This window comes from Corvus kubaryi, unplaced genomic scaffold (genome assembly GCF_017639235.1).
Source record: "Corvus kubaryi isolate FWS band 111438036 unplaced genomic scaffold, C.kubaryi_AGA036_p1.0 137, whole genome shotgun sequence".
In the NCBI taxonomy this organism is placed as follows: Eukaryota; Metazoa; Chordata; class Aves; order Passeriformes; family Corvidae; genus Corvus; species Corvus kubaryi.
In genome coordinates, this window is record NW_024580671.1 from 9392593 (window position 1) to 9404230 (window position 11638).

Sequence of the window (11638 nt, forward strand, 5' to 3'; positions counted from 1 at the left end):
GAGTATAGAGTAAAAATGTACACCACGTTTGTCCATCACTGTCTTTTACATTGGCATAATTTATTCCATACTTTACTAAGTAAAAGAGTATTTTGGAATTTCACCTGTCTTTCTTACTGGTAGCTTATAGTTTCTAAATCATTCATACAAGCAGACTGTGTTTCTTTGGAAAGCTGGAAAACCAGTTTGCATCAACTTGAAATAAGGCACAAGAAACAAGAAGGAAACTTTGGTCTCCATTACATATTGCAGTTCATGCACAATTAGCAATGAAAAAACATGTGTTTTAGGTCTCTCTTTCCAGGCTCAGAATTCCCTATATACATCAATTCAACAGTCTTTCAAGGAAAAGAAAAGGAAGACAGCATTATGCTGATTTTAGAAACAGGGACATGAACAGCTATCAATGAGGACAGATGTTCTGAGGAAAATATTGTTGTCAACTCCAAAAAATTATTTTAATATGCATCCTGAATATTTATATTATGCTATTACTGGAGTGTTTAGACAATACAAACTGATAGTAATACAGTCAGGAATTTCCATAAAGTCCACTGTAGTGTTTGATAAAGCCCAGCCCAGAACAGCTATTCCTGGCTATCCGCTTCTTGGGCAAAGCAAAAACTTGAACTCTTACTTAAATAATAGATGAGTACTCAGACCATGAAGGGTAATTATTTCCTGTTGCTAATTCGGAAAGGAATCATTAGTGTTTGGTGGGGAACTCCTGCATGGGCTTACCAAATTAAAAAACTGAAGGAAAGTATGAAACAGATGTCTTGTGTGAGTCAAAGTACCAAGATTTTAATAATTTTGAACTTACACTGTAATCACTTCGAGTTGTACCCATCAGCTCATTATCTATTTGGATGTCTGTCTCTCTAGATGTCTAACACCACCAAGTGTTAATTTCTTCTTCCTTCCCTTTCTTCGGAAGACTCAGCAGCTAATGTGTGTGAGAAGTTTTTGAGAGGAAAGAGGGATATCAATAATATGCTTTTTCCATTGCTATTTGCGTGCAGACAGGAGTATGTAATGGAGGCCAAAGGGCCTTCCTTGTGTCATATTTTAGGTGGGACAAACTGGTTTTCCAATTCTCTCAAACGATATAATCTCCAAAGTGTTCTTGGAACAGGCTGAAATTTTGTCTAGAAAAATGTCAAAACAGTAAATTTTGAGCATTTCAGAACTTCCCTCTACCCTGAAATTTTGTCTTATAAAACAAAGTAGATGATTTGTGCCAACATTATCCTTACTAATCACTGAAAACATCGTCTAAATCACAGAGATCCAAAGGTCACAAGGAGTAGACTATTACATCCTCCATGATGTGTAGCACTGATGAAGCATATCCTTATCTGTAGACAGCGGTGGGGTTGGTTCTTTTTATTTTATTTTATTTTATTTTTAGTTTTGATTTTTGTTTGGTTTGATTTTTGTTTTGTTTATTGGTTTGGGGTTTTTTTTTTTTTTTGTCGTCAGGGGAAATGACAGTGTTACAATATATTTGTAAGGGTCAATTGCAAATTCACAGGATCATAGAAAGGTTTGGGTTGGAAGAAACTTTAAAGATCATGTAGTTCCAACTACATGGGCCAGGAACCTTCCCCTAGACCAGGTTGCTCAGAGCCCCATCCAACCTGGCCTTGAGCACTTCCAGAGACAGGGAATTCACAACATCTCTGGGAGATGTTCCAGTGTCTCACCACCTTCACAATAAAGAATTTCTTCCTAAAGCCTAATAAAAACCTTCCCTCTGACAGTCTGAAGCCATTCCCCCTGTCCTACCTACATGCCCCTGTAAAAAATCCCTCTCCTCCTTTCTTGTAAGTCCCCTTAAATCCCCCTGAGTCAAGAAGCCTGATTATCAAGACATCTACTTTGCAAATCGTAGCAACATGAATAACACTGTTTAGTAATTACATAGCACTGGTAAAATGTGTGGGCAAAGTTTAATCACTTAACACCCTCAGATGTGCCAACCCCCCTCCACCGCCCCAGCACTGTGAAGGAGGAAACAAAGGAATAATTTCTGCTGCTTTGTAAGAAAGGGAGACTAAGAGGTGAAGTGTGATATAAGGTCAAAATGACGACTCAGAGAGGGTTTTCCAACCATGGGCTGCTTTCCTTGGGCAGTGATAATAGAGAAAGCCACTGCATTTTAGAGAAAAGAAAGTCAGGCAGAGATATGCTGAACTGGCACAGGCAGTTGCTCACTAAACCACTCAGCACTCTGAAGAGTATGCATAAAACAAAAAATGAAAGGGTAAAAGCTGTAATCAGTGGTCATAGTGAACTCTGACATGACTTTGCAAGGGCATCTTCGGGTATTTGGTGTAAGGTGTTGTATGAACAGAAGGGTGTGAAACCTCTGCTTTGCATGAAGAGTCAGATGACTTCCAGGCAGCAAAATGAAAAAATGCCTTGCTTTCACTTCCTTTTGTGTTCAGACCAGATGATAATCCAGCTGTGACTATGGAGTCTCACAGAAGGACCACTTCAATTCTATGTTGCACAAGATTTTTCAATCATATTTTGTCATGTTTTTTGACTAGATTAGGACTAGTGTCCAGACAAAGAGCTTGTGTTAATGTTGAGTGTTCAGTCTTCTCTGGCATGCACTCCAAAGATATCTGCTAAAGAACACAGATAAAACACTGGATGACCTTAAGCCCTCGACAAGTGCAGATATTTTCCAGATACCTCCTGCATTGTTTGTAATGATGATTTTCAGGAAAGGCAGTGCAGGGGAGCCGTCTGAACCTGGGTCTTCCTCACAACCTGACCGTTCACAGTTCTTGGGCGACAAGACATACACTGGACCATGGTGATCTGATTCATCACTTTTGGGTGGAATGGGAAGCCAAACAGGGCTGGAAGAGACACAGGACCCTTGCTTTAACCATCTGCTGTAGGCAGTTGCCTAATTTCAAAATGATTTGGAGGCATGATATTGTATGTCAACAGAAAAGAATATTATGAGACAAGTATGTCAATATTAATGTGGCAGCATTTATTAAAATGTAAGGGATTTGGAAAAGGGATGCTATATTTCTGTATTAAAGTGCATTTCAGTGCAGCTGATGATTTACCACAGAACATTCAATGCTTTGTGTGAAAATTTGAATATGGAGATAAGTACAAGGTCTGAATCTAGACTCCCCAGGCAGGAGAGTGTACCTCAAATTCAGACCTGCACTCGGAAGACGGCATGACAGAGACAGACGTCATGGCTTTTTTCTTTGCTTTTTGCTTAATTTCTTGCCTCAGTTTATGATAAAATACTTGTAGCAGTGCACTGTGGGCAAAGCACTGCAGTAGGACTAGGAGAGCCTGTTTGTGTTCCTAGACTTGCCTTTCTCATAGGCCGAATGATAATGAATCATCCCATTGCTCTGTGCTTCTATTTTCTTACCTGCAAAATTGGATGCTTGGCAAGCAGCCTTCTCTGAACTATGAGGATATTTAGTGATCAAATCAGCCAAGTAACCTGACAAAACTATAACCATTATTGACAAAATGTGAGTTGGCAAAATCCTTTTTTCCTATGCTTTATCTTCCTGCTATTCTTAGAAGTTTAGTTGTAATGTGAGACCAAAGGGAGGTCATCTGAGAGGCACAGCTTGCTGTGGATGAAATATGTGTCTGACAAGTTTAACAAGGCAGCCTAACCCAGCACAGTCATGTTGGGTGAATAGTTCTCCGTAGAAGGCAGTATTCCTCACTTAATATTTCAGCTCCTGCAATTACATCTTCTGCTTGGCTGGAAAATTACAGCAATTACTTGTGTTCAATTGTGTTGTGATTTGTTCTTAATATATTAGAAAGACTGAGCTGTTTGAATAAAGAGTCTTTCCCAAAGTCCCTTCTTTCAGCTCTTCTTTTCACTCTCTCTAGTAATTCAGCTCAAAAGCACTGTTCAAATTAGAACCTGTAATGGCAAAAATTGGGCTTCATGACTCAATCCCTCTTCCAGTTGTATGTTTCTGACTGCATAAACAATGCCATATGTATCAGGAATCATTTTCACTCTCTCACCTGACATGTCCTTTCCAACACTTTCCCAAAGAATTGCTCCATTGACTCATGGCCAGTCAATGAATCTCAGCAGGTGACCCCATCTTGTAAAATATGCTTGGTTTTCCTGTCTGTGTAAGACTACATTTAGCTGACCCATAACATGTCTTTGTGCTTGCCTTGCATAGCAAGCCAGATGTTTCAAACAATAGGTTTGTTCAGTGGGCTCACATCTGTGAGTTCACTTTGAATTGTGAGTCAACTATGAATTGTGAGTTAACTTCGAATTGCAAGTCAACTTTGAAGTCTGGTGGGACCTCCATTTTGTCATCATCCCTGGAGGTAATTAAAAGGCATGTGAATGTGGCTCTTGGGAACATGGTTTAGTGGTGGACTCAGTAGTGCTTGGTTAGCGGTTGCACTCTATGACCTTAAGGGCCTTTTTCAAAGGAAATGATTCTATGATTCTAATTTCCAGCACAGAATCACAGAATAAAAATGGTTTGAGTTGGAAGGGACTTTTGAAGATCATCTAGTACAACATTTCTACCATGGGTGGGCATGTTAACTTTGCATTTGTTTACAGTGCTTTGAAGCATCCTTCAATAGCACTATAACCTTACCTTCGTGTCAACACTTACAGCAATTAAGTTATTGCTTAACCAATTTTAACTTCTTAAACTAAAACCAAGATGTGTGTTGCATAGTGTTACTACCTCAAGCAGATTACAGCACTAATTGTTGTGCAGTACCATGTCTGTTGTGAGATGTGTCCCATCTGTCTGGGCTGCTGTTACCAGAGAGTTCTGACATGCAGCTTTTGAGCCTGCCATTGTTGGTGAAATCTGGTTCTTTTCCCTGAAAACTGACGATTTCCCTGGTAGTAGTAGTGTAGGTCTATTCCACAGGTGGAGGTCCTCTTTCAAGCAGCAAATGAAAAAGACTTGATGGCAATAGAGGTCATTAGCTGAGCTGGAAGGAGCTGCTGGGGAAAGGAAGAATTTCTTCTAAGGAATATCCAAATAGTCATGTGCGGCTGAGATGGAGAGTTCTAATCTTACCTGTTGGGGACCACTTTAATTTTCATCTGTTTCTGATGAGCTACAGACATCTTCCATTGCAGCCTGTGTGAACTGAGCCCATGAGTGCCCTCTTCCTGATTCTCTCTCTTCTCTTTTCCCTATGGGCCCCTTCTTTCTTTCTTTCCCTTGTAGGCTCCTACCTGCACTCTATTCATGTACTGCAGCTTAAAATGATCTGATTTCTTTATAAGACTCTTTATAAGACTCTTTTCCCATAATATCCATCAAAGCAGAGTTTAGTTCCTATACAAAAACATTTTCCCCAGGTATCCTCAATACCATTGTTTCAGGATTCTGTATGCACTCGGACACCACCCTGTCTGTCTTCTTCAATGGGGCTTGTTTTCACCCATGTCCTTCTGTTTTCATATTCTACATACATTAGTGCAAATGAAATGGCACTGGGGAATTTTAATCATTGCCAAGCAGAAATTAGTGTCTTAAGTACTAAATACTCTGCTCCCTCAGATAGTAGACAACCATAGAGGAATTTAATATGATACATCATTGCATTCGTGCTGGAACCTTGTTTGTCCTATTCTGAATCTGGAGGTGAAGAATGCAAAAGCAGCAGAAGTGCAGTTTAGACCATGGAAAGGATGCAAAATGTTTCACAAAAGGATAGCAGTAGAAAGAATGTTTAAATCTCTAAGTGTCTGTATAGAACGCCATGGCAAAGTCAGTGGTTACTTTAAAAGAATACCAGAAATGAGTTGACTGTTGCACTGACCCTTTAACCACAAGATAAGATTTTTTTTTCAGAGGGTATGTAAGAACAGGTTTGAGCCACAATGCATACTCCTCGACTGGTATTGTAATTTCCCCCTTTTCCCCAACCACGTGTAAAAGAAACTTCAGAATCTGCCACGTAAATGTTACCCATTGATGAACCACTGAAGATTTTTCCAGGACCATGCTTTAACAAAGACGCTTTCGAGGGATTCCCTTGATTAGCCAAAAAAATGAAGGGTTCTTATCTAACACTATCTTGTCTAAATATACACAGCCTGTGATGACGAAATAAAAAAATTTCAAGACCAGGTATAAATACCACTGAGAGGCTGATGAAGTTCTGTCGTCTGCTTGCTTCTAATAGAAGATCTAACTATTAGAAGTTGAAGCTCTCTGCTCTTAGACCTGTTCTCCCAGAACTTATCTGAGCAGTTTAACTGAACCATCACCAAGAAAATGGCTTTCCAAATCTACAGCTTGTTTGTTCTGTCTATCATCATGGTTTCTTTTGGACATGTTGAAAATAGATTGCATCTTCTTCAGCTTCAAAATGATATAGACAAACTGAAAGCTGATTTTGTAAGTATAGTCTTCTACTGCATTTCTCTTCTCCTGCTGCTTGTGCTTTACATACAGAGCAAACTTGAGCACTGCTTGACATACTCAATATGTACCAATAGAGGGTAATCATGGAACTAATTTTTTCATCATGCATTTTTTTTTACAAGAATATGGATAATTTCTTTTGTTTTACTAAGCTCTTTCATTAACCTGATTCAGTTTTGCAATAGTCATATCTATTGTACTAATTTGCATTTATTTCAGGGATGTTCTTTCTTTCACAACAGTTTCTCCTATGTCAATTCAACCTTAATTACATGGAATACTTTGTAACAAGAAATCTTAATGCAATTTATGGTGAATATATGAATCTTTATTCAGTTCTGACTAGATGTAATTTACTGACTTTTTGAATTTTATGTTAGCAATGCTAATGGGAGATTGAGTACTAGTTAGCAATATAAAAAAATTGGAAATGAACATTTGTTTTAACAAATGCATTTGCTACTTATTTTAAGTTGTAGTAGTGTGTTGCTCAAAGGTGATTCCTACTTCTTATTCTTTTGCACCCTCCAGTCATTTTACTTCCACATGTGAGACTATGATCTGGCATGGGAATGTAATCTGGCACGATATTCTTTCTTGTCAAATAGAATTTTGGTGATTTGATAACTGTAGTGTTAATTCACCAATCTCCATCTGGGAGGCATTAAAGTAGTACACAGCTGAATTCAGCAGGGATTAGTCACAGAGGCGCCAGATCTACAATAGAGTCACTTTTAATTAACAGCTTTTATTTTCAATACATTTCTGTTGAGGTTTTTTTCCCTCTAAATGCATGGAAAAAAACCGCAATGGTTTGCTCATATTTTCAGCTCTGATTTTTCCATGATTTCATCATAATTTTGTGCAAATGACAGTTGAAATTCAGTAGTCAGAGAATCACCCTGAAGTGGTAAAGACTAGTGTGATACTTCAATGTTTGCAGGAAACTGGCTGGAAAATTGGCATTATATCTTAAATTTGTCATTAGTATAGACCAGAGACAGTTTTACTAGAATATATATAATTCTGTTGAAGAGATCCTGAGCCATGGTGAGCTTTTTGCACTGACATTAAAAATTTGCTGCACAGCAGGTGCTTCCCACCTTTCAAAAGTAGAAAAAATCAGTTTGGTAGCATGCTCAGCACAGGGAGTCGATCAGCCTAGGAGGTTTCTGTCAGACTGCAAGTTTTCCCTTTGCACTTACTGTATTTAAATTACTGAGCAGGCAAAAGAAGGAAACAGTCACTGTTGTATACAAAAAGGAAAAAAAGACACACAGAAGAGGAAATGATTCAATTAGTCTTTCCTTGGTAGGAGAGTTGTATTGCTCTTTGTTTCCTAGAACCAGTTGCCAACATGTGATGGTTAAACTCTGTCCCTGTGAGCCTCTCAGATTAGCCCACTAATCTTGCATATCCCCATGCCTGACTGTGGGCTGCTGGGATATTCTCCAGTTCTGCAAATTATAGTTTTATAGTAAAACCAGTTCATTCTTGTTCCACATGAGATTTTACTGAGACTGTATGAATTTAAGGTCACAGATTACAAACTGCTGGACTTTGACTTACCAGAAAACATGCCAAGATCAGACCTAATGATTTTCCAGCCAGTTGCTGTGCTTATGAGCCTGTATCTTCGTCTGTCAATAGCAAAATTTACAGGGAGCATTTGGGAAAATAGATATGCTAAACATGTCTATTCAGATGAGTTGTAGCAGGAGAAGGCATTGAAAAGTGGACTAATACCACTTCTGATACCAGGCAGCCAAGCAATGGGATTTGGTGGTGAGAGAACTGAAAGCATTGTGATAGCTATAGGCCAGATGTGCAAAAATCTGAATTTTGCTGCTCATTTGAATAAAGGACACAAATTTGCTTTGTGATAAATATTGTTTGTGTAATAGATATGTTTGTTCTTTTTTGCAGAACTCGAGTCATTCTGATGTAGCTGATGGTGGACCTATTTTTACAGAGAAGCTATCAGGCTGGACAGAGGTGAGTCAGAACCAGATACGATGAAGCATCTCAGGCGCTTTTAAGGGCACCTTTGGTACTAAGCAGCTCCTAGAACTAGAGTAATTAGCTGCAGTAGAATGAACATGAGCAGGGTTCTCTTTGGTAGCTTGGAAAGGAGACAAAAATCTCCACAAAAAAGCTTTATGCTGCACCATGAACTGACCCTGAGGTACAGCCAAGCCTGGGAGATGGGTTGCAACATCATCTTTATTATCTTGTTTCAAGTGGCAGAGAACACCTGTATGTTGTGTTTTATCTTCCTTCCTTTCCCTGCTGATGAGGGAAAAGCACTCAGAGACCTTTCTTTTTGATTATATTTTTCAACAGAGAAATGAAAAAAGGATCATCCTGAGTCAGATTATTTCCATGTACTTGAAAATGCTTGAAAACACTGACAGGTCAAAGGCTCATGTGAGGAACATATCTGAGGAGCTCCATACTCTGAAAGAAAGCCTTTCTGATGGCTCAAAGAAGATAGAAGATCTCAAAGACCTGACAAAACTTCAGGTAAGGTTCTTCCTTTGCCTCCAAAGCCCATGATGTTATATTTTCCAGTTGTGATTTGAGTGTGATTCAAGCCAATAACACTTCAGCAACCTATATGGTAATCCCTGTCTAGCTCAGTTCATGCTGGAAAACCAAACATTTCCGGCTGCAGGGGCTGCTGCAGGTCTACGGTGTGGGGTAGTGCTGATTCTTGCTGTAATGTGGCACAGAGGTGCTGGCAGCACTGTCACACAGTCTGTACACCAGAGCTGCTACTGACACAGCCGTTTGTGGCATAGAAATGGCTGGGGAAGTTGTGCCTGGCTATGGAATGCTCTGTGGCTGTGGGAGCCCTTGGCTCGTGGTGCATGTGCCAATGGCACAAGCCACCAACCTCCACAGGGGTCTGCAGACAATGCCCCAGCGGAATCAGCTGCTTTTAACTACAGGGTAGTTCTGTTTCACAGAATATGGCTGGTCTGTGGCAGGTTGCAAAGTAGCACAGAAAGTGGAAAACAAAAATCTGTGACAAAATATCTCTTTGTTGTGGGAATTAGGCAGCAGGGAATTGAAAATTGCAGATATCCTTCTGGTTTACCCTGGTAGCAGGGTATCCTGCAGGCTGTGATCAGTAAACAATTATAGCTCTTGGTGTGACTTTTATTCCATTTGTTTCTTCCTTATTACAGATGAGTGACTTGAAAATTCAGCGCAAGGCTGTGAATGAGCTGTTCAGTGTCCTACAAAAACTGGGGGATACCTCAAGTTCCCACAAAAGAAAAAGAAGGCAGTTTCAGAGGCTGTGCAAATGCTAATGCCATCTTATCTTTTGTACTGAGCTACTGCGCAAATCTTGTTGTGACAAGAATTTTTTGTTTCAATCTTTCTATTGATTTTTATACATTTATTTATTAATATTTAAGTGTCTTAAATAATTATTTATAAAGAAATACTAATCAAAGTATTTATACTCCCTAATATTATGTAAGAGATGACTTTGTCTTAAAATCCTGTCTATTTGTTATATGTTTGTTGACCTGAAAATACAGAATGAAGCAATGTTTATCCAGTTTCCATCTGGAAAACTTCAAATGACACGGTATGGTACCCAGCTTTCCATCTGGTGCTGTCTTGAGAGAGGGATGTTATAAGATAAGTCTCATCTATTTGGCATGGAGATACAAGCACCAGTACAGGGAAGTTACTCTATTCAGGAAAACACATTTATGCCTGTTTACTACTAAACATATATAAATCCAAATCAAGCAAGTAGACATGCTTAAAGATAAGCAAATGTTGAAGCACATTTCTGAATTAGAGGATTGATGATTAATTGCTGGTTACTATTATTATTACTATTATTATTATGCACTGAAGTTACCAGGAGGGCAGTCTACTTAATATCTCAAGAGAATGTGACTAACTGTATTGCACTGACTTAACTTAAACTCTCAGATTTTTAAAATTTCTGTTGGGTTTTTTTTGTACTGAACCATTCAAATGTGTGTGTTGTAATTTTATTTATTTGGAGGTAATAGTATGGAAGTTTTTATCTCGTGGACTATATTTTTGCACTGGAATATTATTAAAAACTTTGGATTTTTCAATGGAGACTTTTTGAAATTGGAATATTAAATAAATAAATAATTTTTAAAAGCATGTTTTCATGTTTATTCATCATCATCTCTGTGAAAAGTAAAACGCTAATTTTGCCCAGGCACATAAAACATATTTTCCTCCTGCCTGTCCAAGACTTAGGAAAGGATAATGTCTTTAAAGGAATATGGCAGAAGAGTCTAAAATTCCCAAGTTTTTCTTGTATCTGTTTGAGAAAACATTTTGCTTGTGAGAAGGCACTGCTCATTTGAAATTTGTTAATGCTCTGGTTTAAGAGAAAAAACGCTCTCAAATTTCTCTGCATGTCAAAGTTATGGAGCCCGGACTGAGCTCAGCCCATCTGTTGGGCTCTCCGCAAGTGGTATAAGCTGGAGGCCTGGGGTAACTTGGGCCAGTCTCACAGGCTTCGAATTCTCAGGTCCTCAGGGCTTTACCGGGCAAATTATCTGTGGGTAGACTGGCTGAACTGACTGGGAACAGGGCAGATTTTCCTTGGCATTCCTGCCAACATGAGACTTCCAACTACCCCCTGAGATTTGACTGAATCAGCAAAATCCTGAAACAGCACCACATCACGCCCGAAGTTTAGTTGCAGTAAGCCCTACAAGTTTAGTTGTAATTGTTGCAGCCATTCCTGCTCTCATGGGCTCAGCTTCTCCCCCAGTGCAAGATGCACTTCATTCATATCCACATTTGACAGTCCAGCAAAGTGACTCTGTGATCCTGGAGACTCGAACTAATTTTGAAGGAAACAGCTGTTCTTGTTTATATTCATCACAGGCATGCATATGCAAGGAAGGTGCAAGTGAAATTTCTCCCGTAGGATTTCTCCAGTTCCAGGACTAAGCATGAGAAGCCTCAGTAAGTATTTAACATAGACAATGTGTCCTTCTGTGCTCATGATCTTACATGAGGTATTAAAGGAGACTAACTCACCTTTGCCAGGTGCAGCAAGTTCTATTGAAAAAAATACAATAAAAAGAAAGAAAATGAAAAAGAAATTAAAGAAAAGGAAGAAGAGAAGAGAAGAGAAGAGAAGAGAAGAGAAGAGAAGAGAAGAGAAGAGAAGAGAAGAGAAAGGA

The 11638-nt window shown here is 39.0% G+C and overlaps 1 protein-coding gene across 1 annotated transcript; it reads left to right on the plus strand.

The window, feature by feature from the left end:
* The first annotated feature begins 6212 nt into the window (after positions 1-6212).
* IFNG (interferon gamma) lies at positions 6213-10562 on the plus strand. Its single transcript, XM_042017557.1, has 4 exons — positions 6213-6410; positions 8364-8432; positions 8781-8960; positions 9629-10562. Exons 1-4 carry the CDS (start codon positions 6288-6290, stop codon positions 9752-9754), a joined length of 498 nt encoding a protein of 165 aa, XP_041873491.1. The 5' UTR covers positions 6213-6287; the 3' UTR covers positions 9755-10562.
* The last annotated feature ends 1076 nt before the right edge of the window (positions 10563-11638 follow it).